Raw genomic sequence first — 19226 nt, 5'->3', positions numbered from 1 at the left:
TGGGGGAGGGGGGCATCAGGGGTGGGGGTGGAGGAGCTTCAGGCAGCCACGGTCTGAGCCCTGCCGGTACCCCTGCCCCTCCGCCAGGTCCCACCCGGTCCGGCGTCCCCGTCCCCGAACCCCTGGCTGGGCCCTGCCCCCACCCCCCCACCCCCACCGCGCGCCCGCGCCGGCACCCGCCCAGCACCCCCCCGAGCCTCAGGGCAGGAGTTACCGCGCGGGCAGCTGCTCCGGGGCTGCCGAGGACGCCTCAGGGGGACGACTCCGGGCCCGGGCGACCCTGGCCAGTTCCTGATTCGGCTTCCTCCTGCCGCGGTTTCAGTCGGCCGGCCGGGGCGGGCCCGCGAGGGGAAGGGGCGGGCGGGAGGGCCGGCGCCCCCGACGCCTGCCGGCCCCCCTGCCCAGCGCGCCACTGCGGCCGCGGAAACGGAAGGGAGGAGGGGGCCGGGGAAGAATGGCCGCGGAGAGCCGCCTGCCGGCGCCCTCGGGGCCTGGGCAGCGCCCGGGAGCCCGGGGAAGCGGCCGGTGCGCGGTGGGGGCCTGGCGCGCGGCCAGGGCGGCCCAGAGGGGAAGGGGGAGGCCTGGGCCGGGCCTCCCCACCCCATCGGATTCCCCAAGGAGAGTTCAGGCGCCAGCCTCCATTTGAATAAAATTTCCAAGTAAATATCCCCGAGGAGAGGCCTCCTTATGGGCGCACGGGTCCTGGTGAAACCACTCCCCTAGCCCAGAGAGGGGGGCGGGGGTCTTGTCCCGAGGGGAGCCTGGAGGGGGAGGGGGGGGGTTGCCCCACTGGAGCTGGAGAGTGGACGGGTATGGAGCTTCCTGAGCCCGACAGGGGCCAGCAGAAGCAATCTATCTGGGTTCAGTCAGGCCCCACCGGAGACCTCCGCCCTACAGCTAAGTGAGAACCTGAGCAAGGGGGCCACACGGGAATTAACTCTCCTCCCTGCTGGAGACCAGGCCCCCAGGGGCTGGAAGGGCTGGCTTGTCCTCCTCTTAGGGCTCACTCCCCCCATGCCCTGGGGCTGGTCTCCAGCTGCTGCCTCCTTCCACAGCCCACTGCTGCCCAAAAGGGGCCCTAGAGCTAGGAGGCCCGTGGGACGTCTAACTGGCCCCACTCTCCGTCCCCATCCCAGATGCAGCCTCAGGATCCTAGGAAGAACAACATCACCACGCTGGAGACCGGGCCTGGTTTGCATAGTCTGCACGTTTAATCACTTTAAAACCTCTAACATTATCTCGTGTCCATTAAATAGAACCAACAACGCTGGGCCTGTTTAAATTACAAGAAAAAAAAAAAAGTCACTGGGCACCAACCCAGTATCTTACAAAATTAGCCAGGCTGGCCACAAGGGTGGGGGGATGAGAGACGAGGGGACACCCCTGGGCAGGTGGGTGGGTGCCAGGAAAGGCTAGGGGAGAGAAAGAAAAGGGGGCTCCCAGAAGGGAGGGGACTGATTGTCCTAATGGGAGGGGTGCAAAAGGCACGTCAGAAGAGGGGGACTTAAGGGGGCAGAACAGGTCAGTGCTTTCTCCACAAGGGCACAGTGTTGGAGGGGGCTCAGTGCCACCGCCTGCCCACCCCTGGCACTTGGAGAACCAGTGACCCATGAGCCCTTGGCACAATGAGCCCCACCTGAAACACGGATGACAGCCTGCTCCTCCCACCATGACCCCCTTTCCTAGGGCCCACCTGGCTTGTCCACCTGCCTCTTCAGAACTTGGGGGCTTGACTACTCCTCACTCCTCAGCAACATGCTGCAGCCCCCCACACCTTGGGGCCAGGGTAGCCGGGGGAACAGCAGAGTGGACAGTGGGTGTGGGAAGGTGGGTGGTCCAGCTGCTACCCCCGTTAAAAATACAAAAAAAAAAAAAAAAAAAAAAAATCAGCATCTAAAGTGAAATAATCACAAAGTGAAAATATATCCTCAAACAGCCCCTGAGATCCCCACAGGGGAAAGCAGCATTGGGTGGGAGGCGGGAGAGGCCGGCTGGGCCACCGTCCCCCCACCACCACCCACCCAGGGGCTCCGGGACTGTGAGTGCCAACAGCCCAGGCAGCCCCCCGGGCTCAGAAAACAGGGACTTGGGCCCTGGCGGGAGGGGAGGGGGCCCCGAGAAGGTAGGGTGGTCAGGATGCTGGCTCGGGGGCCTGGTCGGGCCAGCCACGCTCGGTGGGCAGCCAGCTGTGGTGGAGGTGGGCACAGGGACACAACCTCTCGTGCACGCATGCTCGCCCTGGAAGCACCTGCCTTCCTTGGTCCCTTCCTTTGATCACCGCTTCCTCAAGAGGCTCACCAGACGTGGGGGACAGGGTCGGGGATACAAAAGCCCTTGGAGAGGTGGCCTCCTCCTTCAAATACCCCCTAGGCCAGCCTCCCTGCTGCCTGGATGGGGACCATTATTGCTTTAGAGGAACAGGGAAGGGATGAGAGCTGCAGCCCGGGTCAGGAAGCCCGAACGGGCTGACCCGCTTCGCTCCGCAGGGACTCCGACTGGGGCCTGGACCTTGGAAAGCTGCCCTAAACGTTCCACTCCTTCCTCCACACGGAAGAGGTGCTGGAGGTGGGGTGAGGCCCTCCCCTGCCTCCCAGCTGGTCCTGGGGCCCCACCTCAGGCAGCCAGGTGGCCCGAAGGTAGGGCGGGAAGCAGTCTCTGCCCCTCCTGCCTCCCAGCTGGGGTCCAAACCCAGTCCCACGATAAAAAAATACTTTGGTGAATTAAAAAGTGCCCAAGGAGGGGATGGGCTTGAAGGGGCAGGCAGTGGGCGCTCGTCAAAGGGCGCTCTGGTCTTTGATAAAGGCGGTCCTCTCGCCCCGGCCCTCGTCCTCTTCCGAGTCCGACGGGCCCTCTTCCTGCCAGGCTTCGGGGGGCAGCCCCTTGTAGGAGATGAGGCCACGGTCCATGGTGTACACCTTCACCCCCCGGAAGCTGAAGCCCGAGCGCAGCTGCAGGACCAGGAAGACGGTGACGAAGACCAGCACGATGAAGGCGCAGCTGAGGCCGGCCACCACCTCGGGCAGGTGTGAGGGCAGCAGCTCTGCCCTGGCTCGGGGCTCGGCCTCCACCTCCGGGGGTGGCCGGGGCGGCTGCTGCTCCGGTGACTCACGGCTGCTCTGGCTCTGCCGGGAGCAGGTCTGCTCCACGGGGTCCAGGGAGGCGTGGCTGGGGCAGCTGAGGCAGTCCGTGGGGGCCAGCCCCTGGCAGGTGGCACACGAGGCGTGGCAGGGGGCGCAGACGCTGGCCCGGATGATCTCCACGTCGTTCTCGGTGCTATAGTGTGTATCGAGGACTTGGGGGGTGAAGCCTGGCGGGCAGTGCTGGACACAGCTCTTCTGGTGCAGGGAGAAGCCTTCCTCACACACTGCCGGCAGGGGGCAGAAGGGGGGCGTCAGCTAAGCAGACACAGTTGCCCCGAGCAGTCACCGTGGGCCCCCGGGAGCTTCCGGCCCTGGAACCATACTCATGCCCGGGTATCTTCAAACCCCCTTTCCTCCTAGCGCTGGGCTTCAGGACAGGTACCCTCTGCCCGCCCCCTCCCCCCCAGCCCCCAAACCCCGACGGCATCCACTACTGACCCACACAGGCCTGGCTGGACGTGAGGGTCTTGCAGCCGCTGCTTTCGGGAGGCGTGTGCAGCCCCTCGGGGGCCGTGCCGTATAGCACAAGGGTGAACTTGGTCAGTGTCCCTAGTCCAGGGTTGGCGGGGAGGCAAGAGTTAGGGGGCACCAGCACGGCACCTGGAATCCCAGAGCTCACCAGCTCTCCTCCTCGTCCCCCTCCCCCGAGCCCTCCAATATCCCCAGTACCGTAGTTGTTGGCTTCGCTAGTGTTTTCAATCTCCAGGACCCACTCGCCGGAGGGGTCCTCATCCCAGGAGTGGGTTGTCATGAAGGCCCAGTCATTAAACCCATCTGCGGAGTAGTCGTGTGGCCTGGGGGAGAAGGGTGCCCACGGCTGTCTCAGAGGCCCCGGGGAGACCCAGCCAGGGGGCGCCAAACTCACAACACATGGCCCGTACACAACACGCGGGCCCCACGGGGCTGGAAATGCCTGTAGGGGCCGTAGGGGCTGTTTCTCAGCGGGCCAGATCCCTCCACCAGAAGATTCTGGAAACGTGCAAGGGTGCTTGCTACACGTGGGAAGGCACGCTCCCGGCATGTAATGGGTAGAAGCCAGGGATTCCTGCAATGTGGGGACAGCCCCACAGGACAAAACCGGGCCTCCTAAAATGCCAACAGCGCCGCCACTGAGAAGAACGTGGTGGCCACTAAGACTGTGTGACAAGTCAGGAAGGGTGTGAATGCGTGAAGGAACGCACGTGAGTGTGAGAGAAAGGACAAGCTGGGCAGGGGAGGGAGCAAGCACCTGGCAGCCAGCAGGGTGGAGCGGGTGCCCATGGGGCTGACCAGGTGGATGGCCAGGTCACCGCGGCGATTGTAGGACAGGGTGAGGCGGGCCTGTGCGTGCTCCAGGCGCGTGATATGGCTAGGCTCCCCCAGGCAGGCGGTCACCATCTTCCGCACCTCCAGCCGCTTCCCGATGTCCCTGTGCAGAGAGCAGGGAGGGTCTGCACCCCCTGTGACCCCTGGGCCCCACCCACCCCTCCCAGCCAGGATCCAACCCTCACTTGGGTTCAGTGAGGATGTCGATGATGCACTTCCTCTGGGGGGCCACGGTCGTCCAGTTCTGGGCCAGGGTCACCATGGCACCTGCGTCCAGCAGCCCATAGCCGTACGAATGGCTCACTGCGGGGCAGGGAAGGTGGGGTCAGCTGGGAGGCGGCGCTTCCCCGACCTTCCCCCGGTCTGGAGCACTGGGCCACCCTGTCCTCACCTTTCCGGCCCACGCCGTTGGTGGCCCAATCGTTAGCATTGAGGTGGGCTGGCTTCGAGGTCTGTACCACCAGGTGCTGCATGTCCCGCCAGGTGAGGTTCTTACTGCAAAGGCGGGAGGGACAGGCCAGGGCTCAGCCTCTTCAGAGAGAAGTTGCAGACCGAGGGCTGCCCTGCAGGGGGCGCTGGTGGGGACAGGGTTGCTCCTCGGCCCGACCCACTTACTTGGCTTCCAGGGTGAGGGCGATGATGCCGGCTGCCAAGGGGGCAGAGGCCGAGGTGCCCGTGTGAGACTCCGTGCACTTTTGCCGCAAGTCCGTGGTCACCTAGCAGGAGGACAATGTGATGGGTGGAGGGACTAAGAGGGGCCATCTGCCTGCCTGCCCTCCCTCTGCCCACAGGCCCTGGGAACTAACACACGGTCCCAGCTGCTGCCTTGCTAACTTGCTGTGAACAGGCCAATGCCTGGCCCTCTCTGGGCCTCGGTTTCCCAAGGAACAAGGGGTGGAGCTCGAGGTTGGGGACCAGTAAGAGCAACGCATCCCTTTGGGGAGAGGCTACACTTCTCAGGGGCTTCAGACCGCCCCATGGCCCAGTCTCAGAGAGCCTGCCAGCTCCCGTTCCGTGATACCCCCGCCACGATCACCCGGCCGCACGAGTTCTGGAAAGTGGGCCCCGGGGCAGAGCAGGCAAGCATTTTCCCAGGGTCCCCACCCAGGGCGAGACTCACGATCTGCTTCTCGTTCTGGTTGCCGCTGCTGTAGGTGGTGGCCAGCGTGGACGAGCAGGCCTCGCTGTACCAGGGCACGTTGCCGAGCTGCGTGGCGCTGCTGATGGACAGCGTGTAGATGCTGTTGGTGTAGCCGTCACAGTTGCAGCTGTCATGCTCCCGGCCCCCGTTCCCTGAGGCCCAGACAAAGATGGAGCCCAGACCCCCGCGGCCCTGTGAACAGAGCGGGCCAGGGTCACTCGGAGACAGGACCTGGGGGAGGGAGGCCTGGTGGGAAGGTGCTGCCAGAGACTGGGGAGGCTGGGGCTTCATTCTCAAGGGCCTGTCTCTGCACACGCCCAACACCGTCCCGCGGCCTGGGAGATCCCTGACGGATCAGATACACATACAAGTATGTCGCCTGTGCGCAGAAAAACAGACCCAGGTTACGACTCAAAGTGCCCGGAGTGGTGATTCCAGAGGCTGGAGCGATGGGTCGTCTTCACTGATTTTCCCCTTTTCTGTCCTAGTCCTTCAACATTGTAATAAATACGCCTTGTATAAGATTAAAATTGGGGGTGCCTGGGTGGCTCAGTCAGTTGACTGTCCATCTTCAGCTCGGGTCACGATCTCATGTTTCGTGGGTTTGAGCCCCGCATCGGGCTCTGTGCTGACTGCTCAGAGCCTGGATCCTGCTTCGGATTCTGTGTCTTCCCGCCCCCTCTCTCTGCCCCTCCCCTGCTCATGCGTTTTCTCCCTCTCTTTCTCAAAAATAAATGAACGCTAAAAAACACTTTTTAAAAAATGACAATTTGACACAAGAATAAACAAACAGGAACCAAAAAACACAGGAAGAAAGCTATGGAAAAGACAACGCCCAGCTTGCCCCTGAGAGGCTGGGCCTGGCCTCCCCACCTCACCTGGCTGACCCCCCGGAAGAAGGCCTCCTCAGCCAGGCGGGCAGGCCCATCCACGGTTTTGCCATCGTCCTCGGGGCCCCAGCTGGCACTGTAGATGTGGATGTGGTTGGGGTTCAGGCCCAGCGAACGCGCCTCCACCGCGTCCGTCACCTCGCCATCCAGCATGCGCACCCCTGGCCGCAGAGGGGGGTGGGGAGAGGGATGCTGCGTGGGTCTAGCTGCCAGGGGCACCCCCTGGAGCACCCCCAGCCCTGTACCCACAGGACGGGCAGGGGGAGGGCAGAGGCTGGTGCTGGGAAACCCCAAGCCCCTAACCCCCTGGCCTGCCTCTCTGCCTCTCCTAGACGAGACCCGGAAGGGAAAAAAACAAAAAGAGTGCACCCTGCCCTCGACCACACACCCTGGCTTAAGACGAGCCTCTGGGTTCCCGGAGGAGTGTGGTGACCAAGGCCTGCCATGTAAGGACTCAGAGGGGGTGGAGAGGATTTAGGGAGGCCCCGGCTGAGAAACACTCATCCTGTCCCACGGCTCGGCTCTCTGAGCTGTCGAGAACCCTCTAAGGAATCGCCACGTGGCCGAAAGGATCCACAGGGGGAAGGCGACGGTCACTGGTCAGATGGGAAGTGGGTGGAGAAAGTCCCACCCGAAGGGCCCTCCCAAAGGACAGGGTGGCCAAGGCCCACACCCACCTCCAATGCGGGCGTTGTAGGCCACGCCTACGCCACAGACACCGTTGTTGGCTACCGCGGCTACCTCGCCCGCACACCGTGTGCCGTGCCTGTCAGGGGCCAAGAGCAGGATGTTAGCGGCCGACAGAGCAGGTGAGGCCTCAGGAACAGGACGGGTCGGCCCACCCCTCCGGCCGAGAGCGCCGTCCTGCCTGTGTGCACGGTCCCCTCCCACATTCTCCACTCTGTGGCCACCTTGGCTTTGAGCAAAACAGAAACTTCAGCCTCTTCGGAGGGGGTGTCTTAACCCAGGCCCGGCCCTGCCTCCTCAGTGGCAGAGAGGAGAACTGAGGCGGAGGCCAGGGACCTGCCGTTTCTTACCGGTTGTCATTCATCTGTGTGTACCGAGGCTGGGGGTCAGGGTCCTGGTCATTGACATCGAAGCTGGCCCCGGGATCCTGGAGAGGACGTGGCCGTCGTCAGGAACGGTCTGACCGCACTGGCACAGCGGGACAGCCCCGAGACACCCCTCAACAGGGGTCACTGCCTCCCTCCCCCACCTCCTCACATAATTGCCTGCCAAGTCTGGGTGGTTCTTCTCGATGCCATCGTCCAGGATGGAGACCACAATGCCGTGCCCCGTGTAGCCCTGAGCCCAGGCCTCCTTCACGTTCAGGTCCCGCTGGGTGACGCCAGACTGCAGGGACACCCGCCCCCGTCACCCCGGCACTTAGAAGACGCGGCTGGCCGTGTGAGCTTAGGGGTACCCCGAATAATCCCTCCACCACCCCCAAAACCTCTTTCTCCACCCGCCCCCTGCTCCTGAAACACTGCCACTGGCTGTCTGGGCTCCATGGGAGCATAAAAAACTCTGGAAGGGCAACCTCCAGGCTCAGCAGGAAGCGCTAGGGAGACAGTGCTCCGTAGAGAGGAGGAGGAAGAATGAGGGGAGGCCTCCAAGTCAGCCTTGCCCTCCCACGAGACCCTTCGGGGGCTGGATGGATGCAGCGGGGAGAGGAGGACCCAGGCCCCGAGGAGGCAATGTACCAGGTACCACTGCTGGGGAAACTTGGGGTCCGTGGGCTCCTGGTACACATCCCGTTTGGTCCTTCGCTTTGCCACCTGCTGCTCCAGCCACTGTACCTGTGAGGGAGGGAAGGAGGGAGGGAGGGATGGTGTGGGCGGAGGACTGGAGCGGCTCCAGAGAGCAGGAAGGGAAGGGTGGCAGGCAAGCAGGGCTGGGGCCGCACTCACTTGAGGCTCCCTCTGCAGCCGGCTGTGCCGCGGGCGGTGAGGCGACAGGGACCGCTTTGTCACCGCTCGATGCCAGAAGTGGTAATAGTCGCCGAAGATCTGCAACAGAGCAGGGAGACTGAGCTGGGCTTTCCATCTGTCAGTCCCCCGGGGAGGGAGCGGATGGGGGTGGACGACCGGCTGCTCACGGGAGGCTCACGGCGGCAGGGGCTGGTAGGGCATCTGCTGCCTGCCCAGGACCCGGCAAGGAGGTGCAAGGGACAGAGAGGGACTCTATCTCCCTGGGATACCCCGGCTCTCCAAACAACCTATGTCGGAAGCCCAAGGGCAGGACGAGCCACCGCTCCCATCCCCCTCGCCACCCAGAACACGCCTGCTACCCAGGTAAGCCCCACAGTTCCTGGTCCCGGTGCCTGAACCCCTGCCCTCACTGACCCCACCCCCGGCAGTGTCGTATACCCAGGCCAGCGGGCAGTGAGGGCGCCTACCTGGCCCAAGTTGAGGAAGCCATGCTTTCGTGCCAGGCTGTCAGCCACGGCTGGGCCTCCGGGAATGTGCACAGCCCAGGTGTTGGTGTAGACCTTCTGGCCGCAGGCATCGGCCGCCAGCAGGACCAAGGCTCCCGCTGCTGCTACCACCCATAGCAACCAGGGCCTCAGCTCCATGGGGGGGACAGGTGGCCGGGACCCCGGAGCCCCCGTCTCCTTGGCCTGGTCACAGGGCCTCGGCTCCCGCGTGCCTGCTTGCTGCCTGTGGCCCGGGGCTGACTGGCGGGGGCATGGGGCCGAGCAGGGCAGGGCTGTGGGCAGGGGAGGAGGGCTGCCGGCCCTGAGGGGGGACAAGGGAGGAAGAGGGGAAGACCGTCAGTGCCTCCCCGGCCATGTGCTAAAGCTGCCTTCGCCCCCCACCCCATGGCACAATCTAGGCTTGAAAAGGGGCCCAGGGGAGAGGGGTGAAAATCCAGCCCCCCAAGGTCGGTGAGCCAGCCAGCCAGACGGGCCCCCCATACACACACACACACACACACACACACACACACACACACCTCCTCAGCCTCTCTCCACACAAGAATATGGAAGTGGGATGAAGTGTATCAAGCTTGAGTCACTCAGAATCAGAAACAACAACTGAATAAATGTTCACCACAATCAAAGCGAAAAGGATGGGTTATGAAGCAGTACGCACACATGACCCCATTTTGTTTTTAAATAACTATTTATACGCGTATATTTATATAGAACCACAAAACAAAATCTGGAAGGGCTGCATGCAAAAACGTTAACAATGATTCTCTCAAGATGGTGACGGTTACAAGTAATTGTTATTTTCTTCTTTGTATCATTGTAGATTTTCCAAATTACCTAGGTACATTGTACAAAGAAATAAAATGTTGGCTTTTCAAACTTTTTGAATGGGGCGGGGGGGATGTCTACCCGGCTCACCAGGGTTTCTTGGTTCAGCAAAGCAGACCCAGCCACAAAGAATTACCTGCAAAACCCCACAGCCCCTGGGAAGAAACAGTGGGCGACCATAGGAGGGATGGGGCTTTGGGGGCTGAGCACAGGGGATCCCAGTGGCTTCACCTCCCTCCACCGACAGACTCCAGACTGGTGGCCATCAGCAAAACCGGGGACCCAGACTCCTTTCAGGCTGTTTCCTGGGGAACGCTGGGGCCGCCCAGCCCTGCCCAGGCCTGGGCGCAGAGGCCCCCCAGCAGCCCCCTGGAACTCCACGCCCACCAGCCTTGCGTAATCCGAGCCCAGGCAGCCAGGGCAAACACTGGCTGCTGAGCCAGGAGCGCCAAGGTGAGGCTGAATCAATAGTCTGCGTGTTGTTTTTCCTCCTTCAGCAAACAGACAGCGGGACCTCTCTGCCCGGGGCCACATAACTGTCCCCACATAGGGCCCCTGACTAGCCAGAAGCCAAGCCCCTGGGGTGGGGAGAAGCTGGGGGAGGCCCCAGCAGGGCTGCTGGGGGTATCCTGTCTCAGTGCCAAGCTCAGAGAGCAGAGAGCCTGCCCACAGGGTCCCGGATGCCCCCACCACTCCCAGCCCCAAAGGAGGCCACTCTTGCCAGGCGGCAAAAGGGAAGCTCCCCACAGCTCCCCCAGGCCGTGGGGAGGGGGGCAGGCTCGCTCACCACCCTCGCCACCGGGAAGCCTCAGTTCTCCAGGGGCTGACTACCCTCAGCCACAACTGGCCTCCCTGGCTGGTCCCCCTGCAGTCCCACCCTGCAGGCTGGGAGGGACTCAACACACAATTCCCAGGGTATTTTAAGTTTACACCAAAATAACCTGACAGCTGATGGCAGGGGGCACTCACAACGCAGCCCCTCCTCAACCCGGGCAGAGTCCATGGGGCTCCAGGACAGGCCTGGAAGCCACAGACCCACGATGCCTTGGACTTCCAAGTTCCAGAAAGCCAGTCTTAGCAATGGTGGGGGGGGGGGGTGGCGGGGGGCAGAGCCAGATAGAAACAAGGCCTCTTCTCCCCCTTCTTGCCGTTGCAAGAGCTGCCTCTTGGGTCCAGATGGCAAGTGGAGCTGCCCCCGACCACAGTGCCGTGAGCCCTGCTGAAGCCCCCAAACCAAGACCCTGCTTCCCTGGGTCCAGCCCAGCTTCCAGCACACGGTGAATGGGGCTGCAGCTGGCTGACGTTAGAGGTGATTAACCAACTATTTAATTACCCTGCAGCACCCAAAAAGAAAGCAGGCTTCAGGCACAACCAAACAATCTCCCAGGAAAGGGCCTGCCTCCCTCTGCACAGCATCCCTCGCCACGGGGTGGATGGATATAGCTCCCCGTGGAGCCCCCAAGCCCCTAGACAGCCCTAGCTCAGCATCCTGGATGAGGGGAAGATCCCCCCTCCCCAAACAGCAGGCGCTGAGAACAATGAATGAATGGGCTTCTCCCCACCCCCATCCCAGACTCTGACTCACCCTATGAGTCCCAGTTCAGCTTCAACCCAGAGGCTTGCTGTATTTCTAGCCTCCCGTGATGCCCTCTCACATGGGACTCGGCTCTGGGCTGTGGCCACAGACAGAGATGGGAGTGCTCTTTCTGGCTGTGGTCTCAGGCGAAGCCCTTTCTCTGGTCCCAGGAACCTCTGACACAGACAGCCAGTCTGAAGCATCAAACTGAGCCCACCCCCCAGGCAGCGTTGCTGGTGCTCAGGCACTGAGGCTCTGGTGTGGACAGGGGCTGTCTGGGAAACCCGATCCAGTCTCTCTTTTCCAGCAGAGACCCCAAGCCAGGGCCTGTTACAGGCAACTTGAAAGGCTCTCTTGAAATTCTGGTCTCCAGTCCCTGCTCAACGACTCATTTGCTGTGTGATCTCAAGCAAGTCACTTTCTCCGTTTCCTTGGTGGGCCTCAGTTTCCTTGGTGGTAAAAACTGCTAGATCCGAGGTTTACAAACTTTTTTTTTTTTTTAAAGCCATATAATCCATTTTAGAAAATCGAATTTTATGTGGAAGCTCAATGTAGGAAACAGTCCAATATGGGCTGCTCTGCTCTGCTCTGAGCCGCCGCCAGCTTTGGCTACCCTCCTATGCTGTTGTCCACACCTGGCCCGCAGCTGCCCAGCCCTCACTAGGTAGGCCACGGCACCTGGGTTCTCCTCACACTTCCCAAATCAAACACAGAATCCCAACACCTTCCCGCGGCCGAGGGTCTGCACCCCCAGGGGCTCGGGGACAGCAGGTACTGACCAGTGACCGCTGTCGGACCTGTCTGGCAAGCGGGCGGCCCCGCAGTCCAGCCACCCCACGGGGGCAACGGGGGCAGCGGGGGCCTGGGCCAGGCCTCGGCGGGAGGGAGCCCCGGAACCTACCTGAGCCGGCCTCCCGGAGCCCGCGGAACCCGCACCTGAGTCTCCGTCGCCCAGGTGCGCGGGCGGCGGCGAGGCCGGGCCGGGAACGGTCCCCGCGGCCCCGGCTGTTCGTTCCTCCCCTCCCGGGCCGCGGAGTGGGCGAGCCGGCGGCGGCCCCCGGCGGCCGGCGGGGAGGCGGGAGCACCCGGCGCCTCTGGAATTCTCTCCCCATCCCGCCCCCAGCGGGGGCCCCCGCAGACGCTTCCTGAGGTCAGAGGGCTCGCCCCGGCCCCAAGCGGAAAAGTACCGGCACGGGCAGGGGGCCGGGGGCCGGCGGCCGAGCCGGGCCCGGCGCGCTCAGGTGGGCTGCGCGGCGCCCTTCCTGCTCCCCGCGGCTCCACCCTCGGGCCGGCCCCCGAGCCAGTTCCGAAAGCCGGGCGGGCGGCCGGGGCCTGGGGGCCTGGGGGCCCGGGTCAGGGCGGCCCCGACCCTCCCCGGCCGGGGCCGCGGAGCCCGCTCCGCGCGCACAGCGGCCCAGGCCGGCCAGCTCCCTCCGGGCCCCGGCCGCCCCGGCCGCCCCGGCGCGCCGCCTCCCCGGGCCCCGCGCCCTCCTGCTTACCCGAGGGAGCCCGGGCGGGTAACTTTTCCAGGCGAGCGCCGCGGCGGCTCGGGCGCCCCTCGGCCGAGCGGAGAGCCCGGCGGCGGGGGCCTGGGCTCGGCGCCGTCCCCGCGCCCAGCAGCAGCGTCACCGCGCGGAGGCGGGGAGGCGCGGCGGGCGGCCTCGGCCCGGCCGGCGACCAGGGCAGGGCTCGGCCTGGGCTCGGGCTCCGGCTCGGGCGGGGGCAGCGGCCGGGCCGCGGCGGCGCGGCTTGTTTACTCCGGCGGCTGTCAGCGGCTGCGGCGGCCCGGGCTCCTCCTCCTCCGCCGCCGCGCCCCTCCCCCTCGCGGCGCCACCTCCGCGCTCCCGGGCCGCCGCCGCCGCCGCCGCCGCCGGCGGCCCGCCGCGCCGCCCATGCCGCCCGCGCCCCGGCCCGCGTGCGGAGCGCCGGCGCCGCGCGCCCGGGGCGCCGGGCCCCGGGCCCCGAGCCCGGGCCCTGCGGCCTTCTGGGGCGGCCGCTGCCTCCGGCGCCCGGTAGGGGCAGGTAGGAAGTGGAGCCGGCGATCCCAAAGCCCTGGCGGCCGCCGGGCGCGTCCCCCGCCACCCCCAACCCCGGCCCCGCCGCCCGCGCTCCCGCCGCCGGGCTCGGCTCTGCGCGCCACGAGCTCCCGGGGCAGGCGCAGGCGGCCGCGGAGACCCGGACTCGGAACCCTGGGCGCGGGCTGCCGCGGGCTTGAGGAGGCACGCGGAGCTCGGTCTCGGCTGGATTGTGGGGGAGCTGGCCCTCTCCCCACCCCCCACGCCACGACTGCCTCATTCCTGAGCCACGAATTGAATTTGGGCATGACCCGGTTAAGTGTCCTGCGGTGACCCACCTGGGGTAGCTCCCCCTAAGGTCGGACTTCACCGAGATGGGGCACACCTTCCCAAGGCCTACTGTTGGAGGAGTCACGACTGTTTGCATCTATATAGACAGGTGGATAAGCTGAACCAGTCAGCCCACGCCTTTTAATTTTTTTTTTAACTTTTTTTTTTTTCAAACACCAACCGCCTGCCAGACACCAGGACAGTCACTTTACATTATTATCTCCTTCCGCACAGCATTTAATCTACATAATGCTTCCAGGCCGACATTGGTAATCCCATTTTACAGATAAGGAAACTGAGGAGCACAAAGTTTAAATAATTTGCCCCCAACTGGCAGGCCCCAGAGCCTGGATGAGATCTGGGGCTTTGGCGGAGCCTGAAACTGAGCTACTTTGCAACATACCAACCGGCTTCTCTCCCTCCCTGGGTCCCTGCCCTAGAAAACGTCTGTGCTACTTGGCTGAGGCCACCACTGCTTGAGCTGAGAAAGAAAAGAGGGGAAATGTGGCCAAGAGCTCCCCAGGCTGGGTTGTTTCAAGGTCGAAGAGCAGCCTCTGCCCATCCATTCCTGCTGAGATTACCTGGCACCTCAGTGTCACCCCGTGGCCTCCTGAACACGGTGGGGGGTGCGTGGGGGGGGTAATGACGAAAAGATACACCGCCAAGCGCTCACTGTGAGTCTGGTGCTATTCTCGGCTCTTTCCATGTGTTAACTTATTTCTTCCTCACCACCAACCCCACCAGGTGGGTGCAATACATCTTCCTTTGGCACCTTTTATGTAGCGCTGTCTACGTTCTACAGAAGAGGAAACTGAGGCCCAGAGAGGTCAAGTGATATCCCTAAGGTAACTACGTGGCATGTCAGCCTGGGTCCAGATCCCTGATGCACTACTTTTTTTTTTTTTTTAAGTTTTTATTTATTTATTTTGAGAGACAGAGAAAGTGCAGGTGGGGGAGGGGCAGAGAGCAAGGGGACAGAGAATCCAAAGCACGCTCCTCGCTCAGAGTGCAGAGCCCGATGTGGGGCTCGAACCCATAAACCGTGAGATCATGACCGGAGCCGAAGTCAGAAGCTGGGCCAACTGAGCCACCCAGGCGACCCGCGACCCGCCCCCCCCCCCACAGCAGTCATTTTATGCCACGCCACCTTAGACGAGTTCCTTAATTCTCAGAGCCTCCATTTACTGGGATGGATGTAATCTCACAGGGAGCAGGGAGGGATGGGCAGAGACTGCTCTTCGACCTCCGTAGGATGGAGATGATATTCAGTTCACGCGCGAAGGCGCCACTCGGCTACCCTAGCAAACGCTGCCAAAACCGGACACTCGGGTTAGAACGTGAGGTCCCGGAAGTCGGGCCGGGAAGCTGTCTGGCTGGCTCCCTCTCTGAGTGGGAACTTCCCTCCCCAAAAGCTGAGATTGATCCGGGCCACCCTGGGGTAGCCCCACCAGCACCAGCCACGTTTGGGAGAACAATACTTGTGCAGTCAGACTGAGGCAGGAAGTGAGTCATGATTCTTCCTCAGTCTGTGAGCAAGAGAACCCTGTTGAGGGGAAACAGGGACAGGGCTGGCCCCGGGTAGCCCGGAGCCTCTGAGGTCCCCCAGTGTGGTGCCCTTTTCCCACTTGTCCTCCCGCCTAGAAGAAAGGTCAAGCCAGAAACCAAGCAACCCCGGCCGCCTCTGGGTGCCCCACCCATCCTGGAGGCTGGCCCCGGGGGAGCAGCAGGGGAGGGGGGGGGGAGGAGGGGCTGGCCCCGGACCCAGACGGCTGCAGAGCCCGCCTCTCCTACCCTGCCTGGGCCTTGAGGTATTGCTCAGAGGTGCATCACTTGGGGGCGGAGGGAGGAGAGGACTGAGCCAGTGAGCACCTGTTCTTACTTCGCCCCCAGTATCTTTGCCTTAGTCCCCCTCGCATTTGGGAGTTTCACATACAACTGTCCTCTCGCTAAAAAGAAGCCACTCTCCTTGAGTGAGAGCCCTCTGGGAGAGAATCCCAGCTTGTCACAGCTGGTGACTGTTAGCCCACTTCTCCCTTTATCTCCCCCGAAACAAGTTTCTGGGGGCAAGTATTGTTCTCTTTATCACACCCAACCATTTATCTGAGGCCTCGAGGCCTGAGGGAGCTAAACTGTGCCTTGAAGCCCAAGTCCCCCTTAGGGCCTTAAGAGCCCAAGGGCCTCTGGGTCACAGTTTATCAGTTTATACACCTGGTAGCACCATGTGACAGCAGTCCGGAGCAGGAAGGCCTGGGAGGGGTGGGGGAGGGGGTGGGCGGGGGAACAGGGCCTGATGGGTAAGGCCTGAGCGAGGAAGGGGCTTGTGAAGGGGTTCTCACCTTCCAGGCGTGGGGGGGGGGGGGGGGGCAGCCGGGCCTCTCTTCATCTTTGAACTGGGGCTAATCTGCCAGGCTCCTGGAGGGCAACCTCAGTCCTCTGGCTGCACCCACCCAGGCTCGCCCATGTCCCCTTGGAATGCTCTGGGGGTCCCCCCCTCTCAAAACCTCCTCCCCACTCTCAGGCACCTCAAAGCCTTCGACAGCAGCACCCACACCTGGTTTTAATCAAGATGTCCACACCGCATTCTTAGAATACACGGAAGGGCACACGACAAAATTTAATTGGTATTTTCTCTGAAAGGGCGGGATTTGAGAGCTTTCTGTTTTCTTCCTTTCTGCTTACCTGCGTTTTTCAGAAATGTCTACAGTAACTTCTTATAATGAAATAATTAAACCTTTAAGTCATGCAAAATTGAATAAAGCATGCCCATACTTCACCATCTAGCGCCAGAACACCTGGGGTCCATCTCGAATGCTGCCAGGGCAACAGCCAGGCTCCTCCTATCTGGTCACAGGGCAGGGCCTATCCGGTTCTGGCTAAACCACTTTGGGAAAACCTCCTTTATATGACGGGTGGCAAACAGGGTGTCTGTGGGTGGGGGGAGGAGCTGGAAACGATTTGTTGGTGACATATCTGGTCACGCTGGGACAGGATCACAGCGTGGCCAGCCCTTCTCATTTTCCCAGTTATTGGGGTGGGTCTGCGCTTACCTTTGCCTGTGTGGCTTTGCCATGTCCCGAAGTCACCTACCGGTTTAATAGCTTCCCTTTGCCTACTTTGTGTCTTCTTCCTTGTCTTCAGTGCCCAGCCGATGCTACCCACAATTGGGCACCCAGTATGTGCTTTGGATGCAGTCTAGCCTGGCAGACATTCATTGAGCACCTGCTGAATGCAGGGCCCTGGTGCCTTGCACCTGAGTCCCTTAGAGCTTGTCCTCAGGAAGCCAGTGACATCTGCGAGGGTTAGAAGGAGGTGCCTGAGGGCACCAGTGTCTTCAAGAATCTACACCCTGCCCCCCAACCGTGGCTTTGCAGTTGCCACCAATCCCTGCCTCTTGGTCCAGAAAAATAAAACAATCAACTAACTAGAAATTAAATAAATATTTGAGGGAGCCTAGGTGGCTCAGTTGGCTGGGCATCTGACTTTTTGATTTTGGCTCAGGTCGTGATCCCAGGATCATGGGATCAAACCCCCGAGTCAGGCTCAGTGCTGAGCCTGCTTGTGATTCTCTCTCTCTCTCTCTCTCTCTCTCTCTCTCTCCCTCCCTCTGCCCCTCTCCCCCATGCACTCTCTTGAAAAAACAAAAAAGTTTGTTTTTGTTGGGGTGGTTCCGTTAATTGTCCAACTTCGGTTCAGGGTGTAATCTCGCAGTTCATGAGTTCGAGCCCCAAGTCGGGCTCGGTGCTGACAGCTCAGAGCCTGGAGCCTGCTTCAGATTCTGTGTTTCCCTCTCTCTCTGCCCCTCCCCACCTCTCTCAAAAATGAATAAACATTTTTTTTTAAAAGTTAAAAAAATTTTTTTAAATAAAAAATTGAAAAAAAAACACCAACAAACAATTTTCATGACTTGTTGAATTTTCCAATTAGTTTGTCATCCAGAATCGGGTTTGTCAACCTTAGCACTATTTCCACCTGGAGCCACCGGATTGTTCCTTTTTTTGTGGGGACTGTCCTGTGTATTGTAGGATGTTTGGCAATTGGCAATATCCCTGGTCTCTAAACACTAGGTGCCAGGAGCACCACCACCCCATCATGACAACCCAAAAAGCATCCCCAGACATGGCCCAAGGTCACCTGAGGGGCAGAGTCACCCCCCAGCAGAGAGCCACCGATCCAGAGCTAGGAACGAGCTGGCACGGGAGCCGGCTGGTGTTCCAGGGGCAAGGCAGCGGGACTTGTCCGCGGGTATTACACCCCGAGACAGCAGGCAGCAAGGGAGAAAACTGCCAAACCCCGAACCGTCTGGCGTGGAATGCATCAGTGGGGTCATTTCGTGCTCAGGACGAGCAGTCCCGGGTATTTCTGCACCGTCGCTTTCAAGAACGTTATCGCTTTCAGGAACGATGGTGATAACGCCGAGCAGGGAAAGCAACGATGTTTACTAAAACAATGTTTACTAAGGTGGGGAAGTGGGGTGGGGGAGACAGCTTTGCGTGCAATGTGTGTTTAGAAAGCAGATCGGTAGCTGCTTGGGGAAGAGGGGCAGGGAGGGGCGAGAGGAAGTTTGGGAGTGATGGACAGATCTGTTCACTACCTTGATCGCCTTGATGGTTTCATGGTGTACCCAGACGTCAAAATGGATCAAGTTGTACACTTTAAATACGTGCAGTTTATCGTGTGCCAATCATATGTCAATTAATCTGCTTCTAAAATGTATTTCATTGTTTAAAGTTTCAGTGCTTGAAAGGCATTATTTTGGAAAACTGACTAATGTGCAGTAGCCCGTTCCTTGACTGTGCCAGATAAACTGGGGGGTACTTAAGAGCAATGCAGCTCTTGAGAAGAAAACAGAGAAAAAGGAGAAAACAATCGCGGGCCTCAAGGTTGGCCTAAGGAAGGAGGGAGAGCCGGAGTGAAGTCAGCTAGAGCTTGTCCCCTGGCTCAGAGGAGGCACTGGTTTTTCCGTTGGACGATGCTCTCAAACCAACATGTCTGGAACCGTATTATCAGGGGCTTGGGAAATAAAATAACAAACTTAGCGCTGGCTGCCAGGAAGGCAGCAGAGGAGGCTCCTCCACTAACTTTAATCCCTAAAGCAAACACTGGCTCCAGAAAAAGTCAGTTAATACCTGCAAGAGGGTGGGTGCTATCCCTCCCAGGGGTACACCCGGGGGAGCCGAGAGCTGTTTTGGGGGCGGCTGCACATGAAAGGCACCAGGGCTCATGCCCGAGGGGATGCATTTGGCCGGGTAAGGTGCTGGAGATGCCCAGGAGGGAGAGCCGTGGGGGGCAAACAGTGAGGGGCCTCTGGCTGACAATTTGAGAGCCTTTTTAGCTGACGGAGACCTCCAAGCAAGGTTCTCAAGAGCCTGTGAGAGAGGCCAGGGAGCGAGGAGAGGGCTTGGGGTGGGGATAGGTTCTTGGGACTGTAAAGACCCGTGTGTGGAGGGTTGATTGTACACCAGGCGTTTCATTCAGTTATCCCTCAGATGGTGCCTGTGGACGTGCTGGGTGCAGGACCTCCCCCAGGGCTCCAGTTGTGGTGAGGGAGGCAGACAGCAGGTAAGTAA

General features: G+C 61.3%; 1 protein-coding gene across 3 annotated transcripts; it reads right to left on the bottom strand.

Moving 5' to 3' along the window:
• Positions 1-1188: 1188 nt before the first annotated feature.
• Positions 1189-13688, bottom strand: FURIN (furin, paired basic amino acid cleaving enzyme). 3 transcript variants are annotated; one of them, XM_053888654.1, is made up of 16 exons: positions 13668-13688; positions 8875-9214; positions 8387-8485; positions 8180-8275; positions 7701-7829; positions 7514-7590; positions 7154-7242; positions 6465-6637; positions 5566-5778; positions 5061-5161; positions 4837-4940; positions 4631-4748; positions 4369-4548; positions 3810-3934; positions 3579-3689; positions 1189-3364 (listed from the first exon to the last, which is right to left on the bottom strand). In XM_053888654.1, exons 2-16 carry the CDS (start codon positions 9049-9051, stop codon positions 2775-2777), a joined length of 2382 nt encoding a protein of 793 aa, XP_053744629.1. In that variant the 5' UTR covers positions 9052-9214; positions 13668-13688; the 3' UTR covers positions 1189-2774. The 3 variants fall into 3 exon arrangements, with proteins under 3 accessions (XP_053744629.1, XP_019315870.1, XP_019315869.1); XM_019460325.2 differs by lacking the exon at positions 13668-13688 and adding an exon at positions 12814-12946; XM_019460324.2 differs by lacking the exon at positions 13668-13688 and adding an exon at positions 12216-12577.
• Between the last annotated feature and the right edge of the window lie 5538 nt (positions 13689-19226).

This window comes from Panthera pardus, unplaced genomic scaffold (assembly GCF_024362965.1).
Source record: "Panthera pardus isolate Hobbes unplaced genomic scaffold, ASM2436296v1 HiC_scaffold_23, whole genome shotgun sequence".
Lineage (NCBI taxonomy): Eukaryota > Metazoa > Chordata > Mammalia > Carnivora > Felidae > Panthera > Panthera pardus.
The sequence above is the reverse complement of the archived record's forward strand: the minus strand, read 5'-3'. Positions and strand labels throughout refer to the sequence as shown.

Coding starts and splice junctions, on each gene's coding strand:
- FURIN (XM_053888654.1), bottom strand. CDS start 9,051: ATGGAGCTGAGGCCCTGGTTGCTATGGGTGGTAGCAGCAGCGGGAGCC. Junction 7,243..7,513: donor ACACAGATGAATGACAACCG/GTAAGAAACGGC, acceptor GGCCCCTGACAG/GCACGGCACACGGTGTGCGG. Junction 6,638..7,153: donor CTACAACGCCCGCATTGGAG/GTGGGTGTGGGC, acceptor CTCTGCGGCCAG/GGGTGCGCATGCTGGATGGC.